The 22,259-nt window shown below is 33.1% G+C and overlaps 2 protein-coding genes across 5 annotated transcripts; both read right to left on the bottom strand.

The window, feature by feature from the left end:
- Window positions 1-1,311: 1,311 nt before the first annotated feature.
- Window positions 1,312-5,397, bottom strand: LOC108813144 (protein NSP-INTERACTING KINASE 3). 3 transcript variants are annotated; one of them, XM_056988863.1, is made up of 11 exons: window positions 4,656-5,397; window positions 4,102-4,231; window positions 3,937-4,008; window positions 3,712-3,855; window positions 3,557-3,628; window positions 3,417-3,476; window positions 3,245-3,345; window positions 3,019-3,165; window positions 2,601-2,927; window positions 2,129-2,520; window positions 1,312-1,770 (listed from the first exon to the last, which is right to left on the bottom strand). In XM_056988863.1, the coding sequence occupies exons 1-11, from the start codon at window positions 4,759-4,761 to the stop codon at window positions 1,429-1,431; spliced, it is 1,893 nt and encodes a 630-aa protein (XP_056844843.1). In that variant the 5' UTR covers window positions 4,762-5,397; the 3' UTR covers window positions 1,312-1,428. The 3 variants fall into 3 exon arrangements, with proteins under 3 accessions (XP_056844843.1, XP_056844842.1, XP_018441112.1); XM_056988862.1 differs by having other exon boundaries at window positions 2,601-2,942; window positions 3,019-3,156; XM_018585610.2 differs by having other exon boundaries at window positions 2,601-2,942; window positions 4,656-5,396.
- A 9,057-nt stretch (window positions 5,398-14,454) lies between these two features.
- Window positions 14,455-20,762, bottom strand: LOC108810472 (uncharacterized). 2 transcript variants are annotated; one of them, XM_018582577.2, is made up of 24 exons: window positions 20,265-20,755; window positions 20,091-20,162; window positions 19,965-20,008; window positions 19,769-19,880; window positions 19,613-19,684; window positions 19,429-19,491; window positions 19,232-19,309; window positions 19,030-19,122; window positions 18,807-18,926; window positions 18,602-18,685; window positions 17,615-17,818; window positions 17,462-17,509; window positions 17,094-17,333; window positions 16,914-17,020; window positions 16,468-16,712; window positions 16,290-16,358; window positions 16,130-16,194; window positions 15,856-16,025; window positions 15,699-15,777; window positions 15,356-15,599; window positions 15,236-15,281; window positions 14,998-15,106; window positions 14,859-14,921; window positions 14,455-14,671 (listed from the first exon to the last, which is right to left on the bottom strand). In XM_018582577.2, exons 1-24 carry the CDS (start codon window positions 20,595-20,597, stop codon window positions 14,591-14,593), a joined length of 2,841 nt encoding a protein of 946 aa, XP_018438079.1. In that variant the 5' UTR covers window positions 20,598-20,755; the 3' UTR covers window positions 14,455-14,590. The 2 variants fall into 2 exon arrangements, 1 of the variants encoding a protein (XP_018438079.1); XR_001943111.2 differs by lacking the exons at window positions 14,455-14,671; window positions 14,859-14,921; window positions 14,998-15,106; ... (4 more) ...; window positions 16,130-16,194; window positions 16,290-16,358 and having other exon boundaries at window positions 16,572-16,712; window positions 17,094-17,238; window positions 20,265-20,762.
- Window positions 20,763-22,259: the final 1,497 nt, after the last annotated feature.

Below are 22,259 nucleotides of genomic sequence, written 5' to 3'. Positions count from 1 at the left end.
TATTCTGTCAGCTGCCTTGTTACCCTTCCTTGGATAGAACCTCACCGACCAACTTTGAATCTGTGACAAAACATATCTTATCCCTTCTATAGTGGGCTGAAGACTTGGCCATACCTCTTCTGAACCGTTTAGCATCTTGACCAGAGACCGAGAATCTGATTCAAAGATGATGTTCCTATAGCCAAATGAGGCCAAAGTCTCAGCTGCCTTCTTTAGAGCTTCCGCTTCTGATACAACTGCAGATTCTTATTTTGTCACAGCTCTTGCTCCCGCCCACAACATTCCTCATCTCTCATTTCTGCAAATCCACCCCAAACCGCTCCTCTCTCTACTCGGATTCCATGCCCCATCAGAATTACATTTTAACCGGTTGGCAGGTGGTGGCGACCATGAATGTTGTGTTGTTGTGGTGATGGTCTTAGTAGCCCCTCCTCTTTCAACCTCAGATTTCACTTCTCGATTCCTCTCTCTCCACTCTTCCTCATACTCCTTTGTCTTCTGAATAATACTCGTAGCTTCATATTCTTTTCCTTTGAAGAGCAATTCATTTCTATCCTTCCACAAGCGCCAAAGTATCCAAGGGACTAGCTCTGCTTGAAAGTCATCTCTAGGATACTCTTTGCGGATGTTCAGGACATGAAAGAGATTTGAGTACATGGAGTTCATCATGATGCCTTCGGGGGGAGTAGGAATCTGAGAATGCGCCCACACAAGTCTTGCAAAAGGGCACTGAAACAACACGTGATTGACACATTCCGTCTCAGCACCACATATGGAGCAAGCCGCGTCTTTAGAGATATGCCTTCGCACCATATTACATGCCAAAGGCAGGGAATTGCTGATACATCTCCACAAAAAATGATGCATTTTGGGGCTCATTTCCGTCTTCCAAGCAAGCTGATACAACAGAGGGTCTGACTTTTTGTTATACCTGCTCTTGTAGACTCTTGCCAGCAGAAAATCCTTGTTGACTAGTAATCTCCACAGCTGTTTGTCTAGCAACGCCACATTAAAAACTTCAATGTCTTTGAACCCAAATCTTCCTCTGTCCTTTGATCTACTCATATGTTTATTTTACTTCGTTAATATATAAATAGATAGATAATTTGATTTTCTTTAAGAATGTACAAGCTGTTTCAGATTTTGATATCTTTATTTATATATTGAACAGAAAATTAAATTCTAGATTTTATGATCAGTTAAATTATATTTAATTTATATTTAAAATTACTGTAGTATTTTTTTAAATAATGATTTTTAGTCTCCACATTTTTTAGCTTAAACAATTATATTACAGAAGAAAAACAAATCTTTTTACAGAAAACTAGTAAATCACACTCAGCTCCACAACTATATAACAATTTTTCAGAAAAAGTTAAATAAAAACAAACCCAAGAAAAAGAAAAGCGACTGATAAATTAGTCTTGTTCATCGAGGACCAGAGAGCTCAATGGCTTCCACGACAAGTGACGATTCCTGGATATAATCGGAGTAATATCTTACACGCGGCGATGAACTCACCATCCCCGACGGCAACGGAGGAGGCAGCGACTTCGCCCCACCGCTCTGCGAAGCTTCCCATCTCTCAGCCAAACCATCACCTTCAAGCATTTTCATAACTTCGGACATTTTAGGTCGGTTAGATGGATTGAACTGAGTGCAAAGAAGAGCAACTTGAACTATCTCTTCAAGCTCCACTCTATCGAACTTGTCGCTAAGATCTTTGTCTATTAATTGCTTTAGTTTCCCTTCTTGATGCAGCTTCTTCACCTGCCATGATGTTTAACAAGCCTCTCATTTCTCGGACTAATAAATCAAATCAAACCAAACCAAACCGGATTAAGGCTCGTTCTTTCTTTGGTTTGACTTACAAACCAATCCAAACTTGAACCAGAGCTTATATTAAACAGAACAGAGTTTAGAGTTAAACCAAGCACAAACACAGAACCGAAATTAAACCAATTCCGAGATTAACCTAAACCGACTCTGAATCTAAATCATGGTTAATTTCAATTTTGTTTTGGTTTCAAGTTTTTTCTCAAGCAAGATAGAACCGAACCAAACCAGAATTGCGACCAATACCTACCTCCAAAGAAGTGAAGGAAGAAACAGAGTAAAAAAGACTTACCCAATCGAGCATGACACCTTTCTGGTGCGAGGATCGACCAAAGTCAAGAGCTTTCTGACCCGTAATGAGCTCAAGAAGCAGTATACCAAATCCAAAGACATCAGTCTTCTCCGAGGACTGACCAGTGGACAAGTACTCAGGTGCAATGTGGCCTACGGTTCCACGTACCGCGGTCGTGACATGTGACTCTCTATGGTCTAGAAGCTTTGCTAACCCGAAATCACCAACAACCGCCTCAAAGTCCTCATCCAATAGAATGTTAGCTGCTTTCACATCACGGTGTATAATCTTCGGGTCACACTGCTCATGGAGATACACTAGTCCCCTCGCAGTACCAACCGCTATCTTCTTCCTCCTCGACCAGTCTAACGCTGGCTCTCCTCGGATATGATCTAACCAAAAAGTTGCAGCAAACTTTAAAAATATCGAAAAAGAGCGGGAAAAAACGGTTTTGGAAACTGCTTTTTTTTACCTTTTAACCGTGAAGCGACGCTTCCGTTAGGCATGTAAGGGTAGACCAAGATTCTCTCATTGTTGCTACTACAGAAACCTCGAAGCCTGAGGAGATTGCGATGAAGAGCGAGACTTATAGTCTCTACTTCTGTCTGAAACTGTACTTCCCCGCCTGCGATGTTACAGTCTTTGAGACGCTTTACAGCCACCAAAGATCCGTCGCTCAAGTGACCTTTATACACAATCCCGTATCCGCCTTGCCCGAGAATGTTCTTCGAGTGGAAATGATTGGTTGCGGATCTGAGCTCCTTGAATGTATACCTCTTCAAGTGTCCTAAGCTCACCTCTAGATCATATTGTTCTGCCAGTATAAAAGATTGGGACTGTTGTAAGAAAAAAAAAAGCAACGCAGAGAAATTTAACAAGATACTACTGACCATTAACGTCGAAAAAGATTTGCTTGTTGCGTCGATATCTCCACCAGAGAAACATTCCACTGGTGAAGATAACAAAAAATGCAGCGCTGAAGCTCGCCGCGAATGCAACTGCTACGTGATGGCTATTGGTATGAGTTCCTGATTCATCTAAAAAAAATAGAAAGTTAAGCTAAAAGCTCAATTGACTGATAAGTGAAATGGTTAATAAAAATAATAATAATAAAACCTGATGGAACATCTTGTGGAAGGGTGAGAGGCTCAGGGAGAACAGCAGAACAGTTATTTGCAACAGCTTTTGGGCCACAGATTAATGAGTTTCCGATTACCCTGTCCAAGAAACAGAACAAACTTAGTTTCACCTCAACGGAAAAAATTAAAGTAGAGTTAGTAAAGATTACTTGAAAGTTCTGGCAGACACTTTTGGCAGCGAACCGCTAAGATTGTTATACGAAATATCGCTGCACATTAAAAGAATCAAATAAGTTGGTGAAGATTGTATTTGGTTCGAGCATGAGGCAAAAGTGTAAAGGACATATACACTAGAGTAAGTCCCTGGATCTTGGACAGAGACTGGGGGCAAGTTCCTGAAAGACTGTTATTGTTCAACCGCCTGAACAAGAAAGGAGTAAAAGACGGTGAGACTTGAAACTGGAGGAGCTTCATAAACATGCAACAAAAAGAAGGAACACTCACAAGTAATTCAAGTTGTTGAGTTGTCCAAGTGAGGCAGGTATCTCCCCGGTGAATGAATTGTTGGAAAGATCAAGTGTCTGAAGCTTCTCCAACTTCCCTATCGTATCAGGAATTGGACCAGAGATTGCATTGTTTTGCAACAATCTACATCACAATTCTTTAACTCAATAAAAAATAAATAAAAAATTTACAGAACAAGAATCAAACATAGTAAAGAATCTTTACACAGATTGTAGATAGGTGAGGTTTCCGATTCTAGGAGACAATGTACCCGACAAGCTTTGGCTAGGAAGTCCCCTGTTTCATTAAGCAAACACGACATAAAGTCTCAGATATTCTATTTGGTTTCTTTTATTCTGGTGTGTGCTATAGAGAAAAGAGAAGACTCACAGTGCAGAGACATAGCCATCAGTGCAAGTGACCATTCTCCAGCTACAAGGATCAACTGAATTCACATCCCAATTCTCAAGTACATTGTACGGATCATTCAATTCACTCTTTATAGCCACCAAAGCCGTCACTGCTCATTTCAGACCAAACAAATAAAAAAACAAGAAAATTCAGATTAAGATAACAAAATCTAGCCTCAAAACTCTTCTGAATTCTCTTTTTGCTAAAAGTTGGATCTTTATATTGAAATAGAAAATTAAAAAAAAAAACCATAAATCTTTCATCCAAGAAATAAGTAAAACTTTGAGCTGGTATTGGTGAAAGCATTTAAAGCTGATATTTATTTTATCCAATAAATACAAAAAAATAACACAATCCACACAAAACATTCGCCAGAATTTTCGCAAAAACGAAAAGAAACATAGACAAACAAAGATGATAAATTGCTCAGAGAAACTCCAATCTGAAGTACTATGTTTGCGACAAATTAAAAATCAACTTAAATTTTTTCTTTTCTTTCAGAAACTGAGATGGCTCCAAAGAAGAAGACTGACCTTCATAGTTAACACCAGTAGGAGAAAGTGTAGCAGTAGTAACATCAAGGAACCATACCAAAACCAGTAACCATAATCTCCAAAACACCAATCTTACACCTTCCATGGCAATATTCCCTCTTTAAGCAAATCAACTTTTCTATCTGAAAAAACAAGTTCTCAGAAAACCCACAAACTCATCTCTCTCTCCCCCCTCAAATGTGAATGAAAGACTTTGCCTTTGTCTCTCCTATCTTTCTATCTTCTACTTCCCCTGTCTTTTTCAGACACAGAAAGTACCTTTGAGCAATCTTTTTCAAGCAATGGACCTCTTTCTTTCTAAATACAAATCGAATGCGAGTGAAAGGAGTTAAAGGAGAAGACCCACAAGAAAAAAATGACGCCTTGTTAAGATACCCAGCTCAGAAAGAGAATTTTTGGATGAAGCATTAAGAGAATGAGTGCTCGTAGATAGAAGAGAGAAAGAAAGAGAGAGAAAGAGTAAGAATATAAAAAAAGAAAGTAAGAAGAGAATTATCCCGAGAAACAAAGCAAACCAAACCACCAAAATGCCCTGAAAGTCTGAGAATTTTTTTCTAGAGATCTGAAAAAAGGAATGCACAAAAAATAAGCACTTGACTGATACTGTTTTGGTTTTTATTATTTTAATCGTTCCCTTTCTTGGGTAATTATTGAGTAGTTAATCTCTACAACATTCTAATTTTCAAGTAGTTTTCCTTCGATTCCACACCACCATTACCTAATCACCTAATATTATTTGCCATCTCTCACTACTACAGACCACCAAATTAAAAATGACAGAATAAAAAAAAAAGAAAGGGAATTAAAAAGTCATCAAAAAGGGACCAAACGAGCAAACACCCAAATGAAAATGCCAAAAAACACACACAGAAAGATACTGACAGAATAACAAGAAAAGAAGAGACTCTCTGTTTTTCTCCTCTTTTTAAGTCTACACTCTTTTTGAAAATTATATTAGTAAGAAGAGAAAAAAATAGTGTAATTATATGTTTCATGATTTCAGTTTGAATTGTTTGCACTTTTGCTTCCGGGCAGATTTTTCAAGGATACATTTTAATATACAAAATTCTGAAACTAAATTAGTTAATTCTAAGAATATATTAGATTTTGATCTGCACTTATAAAGTACGAGATAATTATGTTAAATAGGTATCAAAAATAATTTACATTTGGTGTTTGAAGTTTATGATTGAGAAAATTTTATTTTTAATCTTAAATATTTTTAGTGTGCACCAGTGTTTTCATATCTAACCTAGACTAGCAGTCGAACCGGTAACTCTGGTTATCCGCGCAAGCTCACTTCTCAAATCTAAACTCTAAATCTAAACTAGTTAACTTAAATAGTATAATTGCCTATTTAACTTTTTAATTAAACAATATGATCATTTTGACTCTTATGTCTTATATTTATAATCAAAACTTGGTAGTACTATCTTAGAGAATTTATTTATGTTGTATATAAAAATAACCTATTTTCTATTATTTACAAGCCTAGAATATTTCCAATATAAAATTTTACATTTTTTCTAAAATAGAGTAACTCAATAATGAAATTGAGTTTTATTTTAATTTTATTCCTTTTTAAAGTGAAAAATAGAATAGTAATCAAAAATAAAATTATTATTTCATTGATGAAGTAAACTCATTTTACACTTCATTATGGAGTTAAAAATAGAATAGGATTGGAACACTTATTAGTTCAAATTATATTTTAGAGTGAATTATAGAGTGGGTTGGAGATACTAGTTTTGATGTACAAAACATTGCATACAAAATCTTCAATTTACATTTTCAGTTCAAAAAAAATAATTCAATTTAAATTTTCGTTGTAGGATACTTTTCAACTGCATTGTTAAGAATTGATATTGTTGATTTGAGAGTTTTTACTTTTCAGTTGTAACTTAAGATTTATTTTATGAAATATTGTTAAATAAGAAAGAGATTTCATAGAGAGTTTTCATATTATAACATATAAGATATTTTTATATTTATAATTAATTTTAAAAGGTTTGAAAAAAATTATTATGTGATATTTTGTAATATATTTTGTAATTAGTTGAATAATTTTAAATATATATATTTTACTGAAACTTTTTAAATAAAAGGTAATTTTATTAATAATTTTATTGGCTTAAAATATAATACATTTTTACAAGAGAGAGTAATTTAACCACACATGAATGGTTAATCTTTGTTCAAAAAAAAAAGAATGGTTAATCTATTTGGCGCTGATGATAGATCTCTAAGAGACTGATCGGTTGGACTTCAGCTTACCGGATACCCCTAGGTTATCAAGGAAAAAGAGAGAGTGTGTTTTAGGTTCCATGTTGGAAGCCTCAAACATAATACGTATATGGTTGGATAAGAAAATACCAGTTTCAGTTATTCATTTAGTGAAATTTATTTTAGTTTGAGATATCATTTGTGATTTTTTTTAAAAAATCATGTTGCTTGCAATATCTGAATACGTAGACACTGTACTATACGAAAAAATCTGAACATTCCCGCACAAACTAAATGTCGCCAGTAGGTGCGTAGTCACATACAATTAAAAGTAGAACACCAAATTTTCATACAAAAAAGTAGGAGGTACTTCACCAAATCAGCTAATTGTATGAAAGTAGTGCATGTTCAATGTTTAGATTAGAAAACTGTCCCACAAGTGTTTGGGTAGGTGAGCTCACTAACTAATCTCTCTCTTAATTCCCACCTAAACTATTATCTTTGAACTGTTTAACTGCCTCTCAATCTTTTTTTTTAACTGAACTTTTTTTCTCCTCCATTGTTTCCGGTTTGTCTACTGCCTTCCGATCTTCTAATAATTCTTGTAGTGTGGATGCCTCAAGATTCTTTACTGCGAAAACGGGTAACTATATTCATGCTGACATATGGAATTTTTAAATTCCCTGTATAAAGTCTTGCTGTTTGGTAAAATGATAAGTTTTATTTTATTTTCTGTAATATGTTTATGACAAATAAATAAGGATGCTATGAAGTTCTTTTTGAACGAGCAGCAGAAATAGCAGATTGGTTGGACATGAGACTAGAGAGAAAAGAGATTTGTCGACAAAAAAAAGAAAGAAAAGAGATAAAGCAACGGATTCGATTAGGGAAGTCTAATACGCATGGTATAAACTATAAACTAATGTGCCTTAAGCCAATAAACAAGCAAACAAGACGAAGCCGGAAGGCGTTTAGTTTTTGAAAAAAAAGAAGGCGAATGCGTATTAGGTCACCAGTTTTAATTAATTGAAATATACTTCGAATGGTGAGAATATTTGAGAAATTTCCCAAGTCACGAGAAGGCTTAAGGTATATTTGTCGCATTGGGAAAACTCAAATATTCTTTTTAATAATTTATAATATATACAGAATAAAATGCAAGTTTTTTAAAAAAAAAATTGGGCAAGCTTTACTTGGATAGATAAACCAGAGTTTTCACTCCATACAGGAAAACAAAATGCAATTTTTTTTTCTCATTCAATTTATTCCCATCATGCAAATGACCGTGAATATGGGCATTTGAGTATTTATTCAGGTTAAGCTAGAATCTATTCGATTTCAGGGTAAAATATTTTAGCTTTATTCGGATATTTATAAATTTGGTTTGAATTCGATTTAAATCTTTGCAGGTTCGTATTTGGATAGGCCGTTTAAATTATTGTTAAAATTTTTAAATTTATATGTATTTTAAATTTTTCAAAATCTAAAAATAAAAACAATATCTAAATATATATATATATATATATATATATGAGTAATATATGCCAAAAATAGATAAACCTAACATAAAAATTAGTTTAAATTGAATAATTAGATGGAGAATCAATATATATTTTAAGTAATTTGGTGTTTTTAATATTGTTTAATCACTTTAGATATTTACTTTTGGCTATTTCAATATATCTTTCAAGTATTTTAGTCAATTTCTAATATTCTATACACTTTAGATATTTTAGATATTAATATAAAAATTTAATATATTAAATTATATAAATATGATTCGGATATATTTAAATATCTAAAATATTTTGGTTCGGAGTAGATTAGGTACCAATTTTTTAGATACCAAAAATTTGAAACTGTTTGGATATTTAATATATTTTGATTCGGATTGATACTGCTTTTTCCATTCGGTTGGATTTTTTTGCACAGCACTAACTGTGAACTTGTGATTGCGATAAACTGATAAGAGAGGTGGAAACTCCGAGCAATTAGTACAAAATTCAAAAATCCAGTAAGTAACTAACTAAAACAAAAATTACTGGCTTAGGCCCCATTTAGAATTCATCTATTCAAGTATGGATTTTTAAGTTAAAGCCATATTGAGTATGGGTTCAGCCAGAATAACAATATAAAATTTGAGACAGTCTATTAAAGAGTAATATACTACAATAGCACTAATTGCTACTAACTGCTTTTTAAGTAACAAATCAAGAAAAAATTCACAAAATAGCATTTATTAAAACTATATATTTGTTTAGTGATTATGATTTAAGACTATCTAAGAAATAAGATTAGGATAATTGTTTAAAGTTAAGAGTAATTTAGTTTTTTCACCTTTTAGTTAAAGCTATTTAGATTTTTTGTGTGCTATTTTGTCATAGTTTTTTTTATCTATAAGATTTGCTTTTACTTATATATGGTCAACATATTGTAATTTTTAATAAAACAATATATTAATATATTTTATTATTCTAACAAATTTGTTACAATTTTGAGAAGTCAATTTATAATCAGATAAATTTACTATCTTGTTAAGTATTAGTCTAAGAATTTTTACTTTAATTCATTAGTTTAGAAACTAAGTTTTACGGAATGAAATGAGAAACATATATGTGGTAAAGAAACATTTCGAAACGTGTAAACATAATTTTTGAAGAAGTTCTAAATATTTAGAAACATCTATATATATGTGACACCTTTGAATTCATTTGTCTTTCTTTGTTTGGTTTATCTAACTGAAAATTTTAATTAATGTAAGTGTTATTTCTCTTTGTAGATTACATAAACTACTTTTCGATCAAAAAGTAGAAAACCTAGCATGTTGTCGTTTGATAAAACAGTGAAACCAATTTTCCCATTTTTATGACATATACGGAAATGGCAACAAATAATGAAATTTATACAATTAAAATATAAAATTCCTGTTTTCCTTTAATAAAAATGTCAATTTTTCATAAATACCCCTAAATTTACAAAGAAATAATTCTCTAATGACAATCTTAGCTTTTGTTTTTTGGACATAAAAGTATACATACACACTAATTTAATAAATTACATCTATGACCCATTAAAAAGATCATTCAATCAATCATAAATTTAATTTTATTTAAACCTATTGTATGCTTCTAAACAAAATAAATAAATTATTTACATTAAAATTGTAATAGTATTGATCATTACAAACAGTATAAACTAAAATGCATAATAAAAATACAATGCATTTACTTTATATGCCAAATGAAATAGTTTATTCAGTTTTATGTATTACTTAAATTATATGAGAGATATAATGAATTTTTTAAAAAGTATTATAAGATTTTTCTGGGTCAACCTCGGTTCACGGGTTAATGACATGGTTTCGGGTTTTATCGGATTTTTAATTAATAGTTTAATTAAATCTAAATTTTGTAGAAACATATCAGTTGGTCAGATGTCTGTTAGAATGCTACATAAAGAAAAAAACCAGTACAAATTATATATGGCCTCCAGTTTACTGGTTCGACTACAAATCCTAGTCAGATATAAAAACATTGCTTATATCTCACTTCTTCTGTAAATCACATATGTACCACTAAAAGGAGTTAAATATTTTATAAAAATATAATGCTTTGCACCATTTAAATGTAGATGAACCCAATCAGTCCTCATCATTTGGTTTTGGTTCGAGCAAGATTTGATTGACGAATACAAATACTGTCCCATTTGTATAACACATATTTAGCTAGGTATTGGTTAACTGCGTAAAATACTATTGTTAGTATTGAATATTTGATTGAATAGCTATACAAATACTGTTCATACAAATATTGTATTGAATACTATTCATACAAACAAATATTTGCTAGGTAAATATTTATCCTTTGTTGAAAACCCGAAACTCAAACAGACTTAAACCGTATTTAGGGCTAGCAAATATTTATCCTTTGCTAGGTAAATATTTACGGCTAGCAAATATTTATGAAAAAAAGTATTTGAAAGAACAAATACTGTTCTTTCATAAATACACTGTACACATTGTATTGAATACTAGCTAGTATTTAACAATACTAGCTATAGACGTATATATGAGTAGCTATTTTACAACAATAGTATTCATATTCACTTTTTTTGAAAAGATCTAAGTAATCTGTGGTTTTCAAATGAATATCTCTCTTTTTTTGTAAAACCAGATAGATATAACCGATCTTATTGAAAGTGAGAAGTGACCTACTCTACCATATTAAAAGAAAACATTATTCAGAAGTTACCTTGGTGTAACCATTGCCACAATCTTCTATGATAACACCCGAAGGGAAGCGGTAAGAACCACTGTTAGATAACAAATTCAGATGTTCTTAATGAGGAGTGAAGTCGACAACCATCCATAAGCCCTCTCTATTTGTTTTTCTTTCTTTCAAATGTATTCCTTCTAAAGTGCTGTACCATCCCTGCCCCGAGAAAACCTCTTGTTCCTTCCAAGATCCATCCACAAAGCACCAACGGCCAGGGATTACCGGCAGGTTCACTTGTTGTGGCATAGTTGGTGGTACTTGTACCAATTGGGCTTCCTCCCAAAGTCGTGATTCTGTTACCGCAAGTTGAAGAGTGTCTCTTGGATCTACATCCAAATTGCTAAATACCTTATTATTTCTTGCTTTCCAGATATACCATAATGTCCAAGCGAATTGATGATCTTCTATTTCAGGACGTACTCGCCAAAATAGATAGTTCATATTCGTGAAAAGAGATTCAGTGGGAAAGACTATATCGTTAGAAGGGATCTGGGACAGTGCCCAAATCTGTCTCGCTGGAGGACATTCAAAAAACACATGGTTAATAGATTCCTCCGGAGCCCCACATCTGTCACAATACAAATCTCCTGATAGACCTCTCGCATTTAAATTTTTCCTCACTGAAATATATCCTGAAACCAGTTGCCAGAGAAAATGCTTAATCTTTGGCGAGCATCGAACTTTCCAGCAGTGCGCCTTTAGGATGTCCACATTTGGACCGAATACCTCTGGAGGTTTGGATATATCAGGGTATACTCTTTCCACCTGATATCCTGATTTAACCGTATATTTTCCATTTTGTGTAAAATGCCATCCATCTCTATCCCCCCGGATAAACCTACTCAGAGGTATACTCTCTATAACCTTTGCATTTTGGGGATCCACTAATTCCCGTATAACCTGTGAATTCCAAATTCGTAAATCTTGATCTATTAGTTGGTCAACCGTAAGATCAGGATTACTAGTAAGATTAGTAACTTGATTTTTGTTTGCTGGTCTCGGGCGAGTGGTTGGGAGCCAGAGATCATTCCATACTGATATGGATGACCCTGTTCCCACCATTTTAATTAGTCCTTTGCTAACCAGAGATCTAGCTGAGATAATACTCCGCCAGCCATATGACGGGGAATATGATTTAATTGGTTCCAGGGGTGAAGCATTCCTGAAATATCTTCCTTTGAAAACTCTAGAGAATAAAGTATCTGGTTTCTCTATAACACTTTTTTTAACACAAATGTGAACTTATCCAAACATTTTTTTTTGGTATAGAAGAGGCTTTTACTATATTTTGTGTAATATTTCTATTTCTCTTTACGATAAAAGTTTAATGTAAATTTTTAATTTTGTATATTCACTTATTGTTTATTTTTTTCTTATATTGTATATTTACTTATTCTATTTTTTTGTTTTTATATCAAATGATAATATTATGATATATGTTTAATGTAGTATTTCTATTTCTTATATTGTATGCTTGTTTTTCTTATAATGTTTTTTTTTACTTATAAAAATATTTTGAAATAATAGAAATGTACAACTATACATTTTTAGATAGATGTTAATGTAATTTTTCCATTTCTTATATTGTTTTATTTAATTATTATTTTCTTATATTGTGTATTTACTTATTATAATTGTTTGACATTTTATATCAAATCGTAATATTCTATTTACGATAGATGTTTAATGTGATATTTCTATTTCTTAATTGTATATTAATTTACTATTTTTTATTTTTTCTTAAATTGTATATTTACTAATTCTAATTTTCTTGCTTTATATTTTATGCTTATTTTCATTATATTGTATATTTACTTATAAAAAATATTTGAAAATAATAAAAATGTAAACCGTAAAAATAGGTATGTAATGTAGTTTTTACATTTTTATATTGTATATTTACTTATTTTTACTTTTTCTTATATATTTTATATTTACTTATTCTAGTTGTTTTGCTTTTATATCAAATTTTAATATTATGATAGATGGTTAATGTAATATGTCTATTTCTTATATTTCATATTTAATTATTATTTATTTTACTACATATTTTCAGATATATGTTTGATGTAGTTTTTCTATTTCTTATATTAAAAATTTACTTATTTTTTATCTTGTATATGTACTTATTCTAATTTTATTTCTTTTATATCAAATTTTAATATTACGATAGATGTTTATGTAATATTTATATTTCTTATATTTTATATTTAATTATTATTCATTTTCTTTATATTTCATATTTACTTATTATTATTTTTTAATAGTGTCAGGTGGCATCTTTTGAAAAATATTACATTTATTTTTTTTCGGAAATAATTAAAATGTAAACTAACTGTAAAAAATGTAATACTACCATTTCTTATATTGTATATATTTTTATTCTAATTTTCGAATTTATTTATTCAACTTTTAAATACAAAATGGTAATAATACATCATGGACATTTTAATGTAATATTTCTTATATTATATTTTTTTAAAAAAAATAGTGACATGTGTTATCTTTTGAGAATTTTTTAAAGTTGATGTGGACGTTCTATGGAGCCTCAAAGATCCATTTTATTAGTAGGGATTTATATTTCTTATATTGAAAATTTACTTATTATTTTATTCTTTTATCTTGTATATGTACTTATCCTAATTTTATTTATTTTATATTAAATTTTAATATTATGATAGATGTTTATGTAATATTTAGTATTTCTTATATTTTATATTTAATTATTAGTCATTTTCTTTATATTTCATATTTACTTTTTTTTAATAATGTCAGGTGGCATCGTTTGGAAAATATTACATTTAGTTTTTTTGGAAATAATAAAAAATGTAATACTACCATTTCTTATATTGTATATATTTTTATTCTAATTTTAAAATTTATTTATTCAACTTTTAAATATAAAATAATAATAATACATTATGGACATTTTAATGTAATATTTCTTATATTATATTCTTTAAAAATATAAAATAGTGATATGCGGTATCTTTTGGAAAATTTTTTAACGCTGATGTGGACTCTATATGGAATCTCAAAATCTCTTTTATTAGTAGGGATTGCACAAAGAATCAAGGTTTTAAGAAGGGATGACATCTATGCAATCTAAAGAAAACTTATACATTGAGAGGCATCGATCCTTTGGAAGAGTAAAATTAACATTACATATTTATATTGTGCCTGACGTAACATAAATAAGTAAATCAAATTATAGATAGGTATGATATATCAATGGTAAAGCCTACCACTACCATATGAAGTCGTAATACAATAATGTAGAGTGTACACATGAATGCATTCCAGGTTAACAGAAATACATTGTTGTTTTTCACAATATTCAAAGTTTTGTTTTGAATTTACCAGACAACGAAATCAAATTTGCAATACTCTTATTTATTACACTTGGACAGAAAAGGCTTACTTGACTCTTTGAGCAGCAAGATTGAGCAGTGTGCGAAAGAATTGAGGAGGGTACATTGGCGGCTGCTCTGCTAATGCCTTTGGATTTGTTTCCAATCCCATATAAAGAAAAAGAAAAGAATGTGTTTATCAGTTCAATGTTTCGTGAGCGTTTCACACGTTTTTCAAATTTGTAGATATACTTCCTAAAACAAATAGAAACCGAACTAACTGTAGGATGGATACTAATTGACAAAAAAAAAAAGGATGGATACAAAAGTGTCACCTGTTGGATTAAGACAGTGGAAGGAGTCATTCCGGGAACTGTATTAACCTCTATTGCCATAACCTGCATAACGTCCTTGTTAGTACCCAGTTAACACTATGTAGAATAATGCAAAGTAGTTCGCATGGTCGGATCATACATCTCCAGTTTCAACGTGCACGAAAGCATCAATACGTGAAAACCCTTCTAACCCAAGAGTTTTCGCAATCAGCTCAATTCCTCGTTTGCATCTCTCTAATGCTTCCTTACTGAAATCACATATATAAAAACCATGTCTCATTTAAAATGATCTCTTCAGTGTTCATTGTTTTCTCAATCTACACTGTCCTAATAAGACCACAAAAGAGTTTCTAGAAAAAAACAGAGTGTAGACAAACCTCATGATTGTTGGTGGAGGCGGAGTAAGGTTTATGCCAGTGCCGCCTATTATAAAGACTAGTTAATTAACACTCTCATGATATTTATGGAGAAGAACAAAAAAAAATGGAGGTACATACCTTGGAACTTCTCCTCTAGTGACAATATATCGCCACTTTCCTTGACAGTAAGACTAGGACTTAGCGAACGCATCGACCCATGCTTACCTATTACGCCCACGGTTATCTCTACCCACCGCCTACTACCTTTCCATGATAGCTTCTCACTGGATTTAGATGAAACTATGACTTCATCTGTCTCAATAAATGGTTCAAAAATCAAGAGCTCTGGTGTAGGGTTTGGCATCTCAATCATTCCATGTGTCTACACACAAGTAAAGATAGGGAACTGCATTAGTCCTCTACTTTGTTCAGTGCAAGTCGTAAAGTTATAGTAATAGAATGACTATTTGTATATTTTTACCTTAGAAAAAGAGTTTGCTGGAATCCTTGGTAGACAATCTCTTAAAGCTTGTACATATACCGCAAGGTCTTCAGAGGAACTACAGAACAAAAAAAAAAAGGTATAAAGACAAAAAAAAGTTAACCATTGGTTAAAGACTTAATACAGGGTTTTTTACCATAATCTTGCAACACCAGTGGAGCAACCATCCCTTGCCGGTTTAACACATAGTGTCAGACACTTAAACTTGGTGATCAATTCATCCCAAATGTCTGGGATGCTCTCATGGATTATATCCTCCGTTCTCTTCACTTCATTACTTATTGTATGAACTCCAAACTCTGAAAGCTATTTATTACATGAAAACACACACATACAAAAAAAAGTAATTTGTTACTATATTAGTCACATCTATTTCAATATAGAAAGAGTATATTGGCTGGTTCGCATACATGACTAAGAGCCTTAGATGCCATAGCCTTGTCCATGCAAATCCTTGAAGCATGTACTCCTGAACCTTTTATATTAGAACAGAAGAGGGAAAAGTAATTTAATAGAGTGAAACATATGACATGTGAAGAATAAAAAACTGCATCAGAAGTTGCAAAGAACCTGTGTAAGGCACTCCTTCATTCTCCAATAAGGCCTGCATCGTACCATCTTCCCCAATTCCTCCATGAGCTACGATTCGAAATAAATAAAATCAAAACCACAAAAACACTTCAATAACGACTAAGTGCGAGTTGCATAGAGATAGGAAACATGGCAGTCTCTCGGTTGTAAGACTGACCTGAAAGGAAGACGGTTGCTTCAGATTTCTTGGCGAACTTGATCCAATCTTTCAACGAGAATCTCATGGGCACTTCGTCTGTTATATCGAACCCTGCAAACCAGCTTTGATTCTTCAAAGCATCCATAAGATCCTCCTTTACTTGCTGCTGCAGCAGAGACGTAAAACGAGCCCGATCAGGGTCAATTGCTTCCATGCACCCTGCAAGAACTTCCTCAATAGTGTGCCTTAGCACAACAGAGTAGCTGACAAGAAAGAAAAAAACCACTTGTGATGTGAAATGATAATAACTTTAAACTGAGAAAAAACTAAAATACTTGTATACATGCATGTGGAATGCCAAAAATTTTTGGGCATCGATACTGCTTTTGACGTTTCTATCTATATATAGACTATTGTAAATCTTATTTGTACATGGATCAGTTGATATCAGAGAATATACTTACGGTAATAACCAAACTTCTCTATTGTCCAAATCTGATTCTGTTTTGTCTGGAAATGCGCCGATTGAGTTGCTAAGTGATGAAGATAGCAAGCAAGGAGTTACCTTGAGCTGCAAACAACAAGATTACTTGAGTCATGGCAATGATTAAAACGACATAATGGTCATTTTATTTTCAGCTTACATCTCCAAATCTTTGCAAATTCATCCAGATATTTGTTCCACTGATGACTGAGACCTGCCGCTCTGAGGTGTCTCCTCCAAATAGGACAAACACTTTCTGGACGTCCCCGGAGGTTTCCATGGTTGTTGAACCTCGGAGTAGTTGGCTGGACTCATCATAATTATACCAAGAAAGCTGGGGATACCTTGAGGTAGCACGGTGAATGATTGTTCGTAAAATGTTTGAATGAGAAAATCCAACCTGAATGTGAGAGTAACAAGACAGGAATGTTCATGTCATTTGCATCAACGCAACTATACTTTAGGAGGAAACAAAGGAATAATACTATAACATAACACATGAAATGTTCCAATATATATTTTGATTACCTTAGAAGCCTGCTGGAAGAACAAACTGGTCTGTTCCATGCCACTTATCTGTATAAGCAGTTGAGAAATCCATCCGAGTGTTACTTCTAAAACAACGTAGCAGCTACTGTTATATTCTATATAAGGCAAAAAAAAAAATTGCAATAGGCTAACCAGGTTGATGTCTGTGAATATAATATCCGCTGATCTTTTAAGCGTTTCGCTCGGAGATGATGCTAAATTTGAAGTGGGAGTCAAATACCATCCATCAAAGCGAGCAAAATCGCGTAGACTTAGCTTTTTGAACAGAATAGATGCCTCTTCACGTATGCTTTTGATAACATGGATAGGAAACCTTGGAGGAGTATGATATGTGACCTGTTTTTTTTTTTTTTTTTAAGTAAAGACATTGTAAGGGGTGCACTAAGCTAGGCCTGGGCATTCGGATTACCGGTTCGGATCCGGGTCGGATGTTTCGGATTTCGGATATTTCGGAACTAGTGAAAATGGTACCGATCGGATAATTTAAAATTTCGGTTCGGATACGGTTCGGTACCTGTCGGATCCGGTTCGGATCCGGTTATATCCGAAGTAACCAAAAAATTAACAGATCCGATTAATATTTATAAATTTATTATATATATATATATATAGATATAAACTTTAAAATACATATATAAACACTATATGATGCATTGGTGTAGTGTCACGTGATGTGGTAAGTGTAGGATGAGGTTCATGGTTCGATTCGCTAGTGATGCATATTAAATTTTACATCTCGGATACCCGTACGGATCTCGGATTTTTCGGATACCCATACGGATCTTGGATTTCTCGGATACCCGTACGGATCTCGGATATACCCGGAACCGATCCGGTACCCGACCAATTTTAAAACCTCATCCGACCGGGTATTTTTCTAGAACCGAACCCGATCCGAGACCCGATTTTTTGGGTAATTACCGGTTCGGATCTTCGGATCCGGATAATTTGCCCAGGCCTACACTAAGCTACTAACATTTTACCAGACAAAAAAAAAGCTACTGACATTTGGAAGTCATGACAAATCGCTTAAATAACGGCTAATAAAATGAAAGGCCCAACATTTAGCTTTTTCTTGTAATTGCTAAATAATTGCAAGAATCATGTTACTTTGAATACCTGTTGTGTCGGCAGATACTTCCTCCGATAATCGAAGATGGCGTTTTCTTTCGTATCACCACTGCCGTGGAACTTAAGTTCCACCTGATTCATTCACAGAGGCATTTCGATCAGTAAGAAGTTAAACATGATAGTATTATAGAGTCATCCTATTCACTGGGCCCCAAGTTTTGTGGGCACAAGAAGTGAGACTGTGTGATAATACCTCAGAAGGTAAGAGCACAACAGGATGGCAATCAGAGCCAGAACCGACATCCAGGACGATGGCAGTAAACTCATATGCGTTTTCAATAAACACCTCAACAACTACTCTGTCGTCAATTCCCTGTCAGACAACACACATGAAAACAAACAAACCATAGCCTGTAAGGAAAGAGAGTTTTTCTATGTTCCTACTCGAATTGTCCAAGCATCAAAACAAGGGATACCTCTAGAATAAGTTCAGTAGCCTTCTTAATTGAGTCTTTTACACCAAAAGCAACCTTGACACCAATGCTAGATCCTGAGTTAGCTGGTTTTACCTGTAACAAAATGAAGTGATCAAAAAGAGAGACAAAAAATGAAGAGGAAATGGGATTATTTTGGCTTAACATTTTCTACAACCACGCCGAAAAATCACCGGATGCTTACCACGACTTTTCCAACCTCGAGGTCCAGCTGATTATCTGTAAACCATTGCGCTATTTCACTTTCGTCTACTTCAGTTCCCTGAGTGAACTTCTTATGTTAATACATAATATGAGAATTGATATCCTTAATTACGCATAGAATTTTTCAAAGTAGAACCTGAATGTAGATTAAGACGTGTTTTGAAGACAATTTATTACCTGAACCAAGTAGTTCGGTACTGACATGAACCCATACTCCTTGAGCGCCAACGAGGCTTCATACTGTAATTAGTTCACACAAATTATTAATCACAATTTTAAAGAACAAGGCAACTTAAGCCAAGTAATTAAAACATAAAATTGAATCTGTCTCTCGTTCATCAAAAATACTCATATTCTTTACCTTGTCAAAGGCTCGGCGGCATTCACGGGATGCCGTACCGACAAATGGAATGTTACGACTCTCCAACAGCTCCTGCTTAGCCATTAATCAAAATGTTATGTAAGGTTCTACTATAGAAAATAAAATTTATGAGGACCCCCGAAACAAAACAAAAACCTGAATGCCACCATCTTCACCGAACCGACCATGAATTACTGGGAAGACAATGTCAACAGCTGAAACAAGATGCTCGGCCAGTTCTGATAACGAAGTAAATGCTTGTGCAAGACTACAACATGAAAAAGAAAAACAACAAAACAACAAAGTCACGTCACGAACGAGTTTGTAATATTATTACATATGCCCTCCTCACCTCTCGAGCTTGAAATCAAAATCTGCCGGAGTATTTGAGTACACCTGCAAGTTTTCAGCAAACAAAATCATTCCCATGAAGTACTTATCAAAAAAGCTAAAATTACAACGTAACTCAAAGCAAAACCTGAGCAGAGGATATTGCATAAGCGTTGAGATCAGGATCTATGTAATAGCAGCTGACGCTTATACCATTACCCTGATGAAACAAAACCATCCAACACAAAAATGAGAAAAAAAAGAAAGAAATATCAAATAACAGATGAGGACAAAAAGAGAATATTTAAATGATTTCAAGAACCTGAATATGATCAAGAACTGATCTAACAGAGTTTAGAGAAATCCCACGCTCTGCAGACGGACCTCCGCAAATGAGACCAACTCTCAGATTCCTACTACTCATCTTCTGCTTCTTCTCCTCTCCGTCCTCCACCACCTCTGCCTTAGTCATTGCTACGGTACCATGGAATCTTTTCTTCATCCCCAAAAACCTGCCTGCGACTTCTCTCCGAGTCTGATTAAGCTTCAGTGTCGTCGGTGAGGCCGTCACTAGTACTCTTTCAACATCGACTTCTCCTCCTCTTCTTATGCGGCTACTCATTGACAAGCTGACACCGATGGCCGTGGATGACATCTCGAAAGAGATTTTCTCAAAAAGTTTAATTCTTCCTTTACGATTTTTGTTTAGGTGATTTGCTCCTCGTACTTTGAACTGAAAAGACAGAGATAAACAGTTTTTTGAAAGCAAAACTCGTCGTAGCACGCGGGAGGCTTGCACGTGCCACTTAAAAAGTCTACTAGTGGATTATCTTGCAATGATCACTAACCACTAAGCCAGTCCTTTATGCCACTATGAGGCTATGAGCTATGCATTATTGCATTAGCCTTTTATTTATTAATAATAGGAATCCAAAAAATATTAAAGGATGTATCCTAATACTTTAATCTTAAAAATTGTACTGGTTCTAGGACATTTTCAAAATGTCTACAAATATGTTTCCATTAAGTGTGTATTTGCATTATACAAATTGCATTGTCTTTTAAAAACATGTCAAAACATCTAAAAATTGTTTTTAATAATAATAATAATAATGATAATATTTCTTTTAATCTTAAAAATTACGGTAATTTTTAATAGGTTTATTAAGATGTCTAGAGATGAATCTTTTCATCATAAAAATACATAGGTTTCAAGAAGTTATCTTTTTTGTCTAAGATGTATCTTTTTCATTCTAAAACATCATAAAATTGTGAATCTTTTAAAAAAAACATAAATTTTCAAGAGGTTATCTAAATGTCTAATGATGTGTTGTTTTTATGAGTTATTTTCTTGTTCATTATAGATATATATCATATACAAAGAATATTCACAACAATTTAAAGTATTTGAATCAATTTAGTTTCTAGGGTAATTTAATTATTTAATTATATTCTATATTTACGAAATTAAATATGTCTTAAATTTTAGTTTATCAAGGGAGATGTATATGTCTGCTTCTCTTCTTTCATTTGTCAAAATTTTTGAAGGTTAGTAAATGTTGTTAACATGGAATGACTGTGATTGAAAGCTAAGCGGTCAGCTCGAAACCACATTTTAGGAGAAAGTTGTTATCGTTTTCATCTCAACCTTGCACGATGGATAAAGTAGATCATCATCAAACCTTTATCTATCTATGTTCTTTTCTATTATATATGTATCTCTGCAACTACAGAACCTAATGTGTTTGTTTATTTGAAGAATAATTGTAGATTTATATTGTTAAGAAGTATATAAACCTGATAAATGTGTCAATCTCTTTAACTTTATACAAAGCCAACAATATATTTTCTCATGAGAAAATCAGAAAAAAAGAAATTGGTATAAGAAAACACCTCACGACACCAATTGGTTTGATTTTGGTGAGGAAAGCAATACATAACCATTTGTTTACATATTGCTTATACTAGTACATTTGAAAATATATATTTTTGGTGATTTTTGACACACTCTGCTGTGTCGGTAGCCCACGAGCCTTCTGTTACACACTTGAGCCGCAATGAGATTAATATCCTATGCTAAAACAAGGATTTTAGGTAACCAGCATAGACACCACTGCAGCTGCAGAGTAATGTCCATCGTTATTAACACTCGGTATGATAACTTCAGGCGACACTTGTTGCAAAAATTTGTTCAGCTTCTCTAAGGAAGCTTGTTTGCAACTGTGTGTAACTAGATATATTTTCAATTTGAAACTTGAAGGCATCCAAAAGGGCCCAAGGGTACAATGTGAATGTGGCTCTCCTCTTTCTTTTGTGT

This window comes from Raphanus sativus, chromosome 6 (genome assembly GCF_000801105.2).
Source record: "Raphanus sativus cultivar WK10039 chromosome 6, ASM80110v3, whole genome shotgun sequence".
Classification (NCBI taxonomy): Eukaryota; Viridiplantae; Streptophyta; class Magnoliopsida; order Brassicales; family Brassicaceae; genus Raphanus; species Raphanus sativus.
Note: the sequence above shows the minus strand (reverse complement) of the source record. Positions and strands in the feature narration are given on the sequence as shown.

Bases quoted from the DNA above. Each gene is read 5' to 3' on its own strand.
- LOC108813144 (XM_018585610.2), bottom strand. From the start codon at position 4,761: ATGGAAGGTGTAAGATTGGTGTTTTGGAGATTATGGTTACTGGTTTTG. The intron at 4,009-4,101 runs GTGAGTCTTCTC...TTAATGAAACAG, and splicing joins GATGGCTATGTCTCTGCACT to GGGACTTCCTAGCCAAAGCT. The intron at 3,477-3,556 runs GTATATGTCCTT...TTTAATGTGCAG, and splicing joins ATCCAGGGACTTACTCTAGT to CGATATTTCGTATAACAATC.
- LOC108810472 (XM_018582577.2), bottom strand. From the start codon at position 20,597: ATGTCATCCACGGCCATCGGTGTCAGCTTGTCAATGAGTAGCCGCATA. The intron at 19,492-19,612 runs GTAAAGAATATG...AACTAATTACAG, and splicing joins GCCGCCGAGCCTTTGACAAG to TATGAAGCCTCGTTGGCGCT. The intron at 17,510-17,614 runs GTTAGCCTATTG...CTGCTTATACAG, and splicing joins TATTCACAGACATCAACCTG to ATAAGTGGCATGGAACAGAC.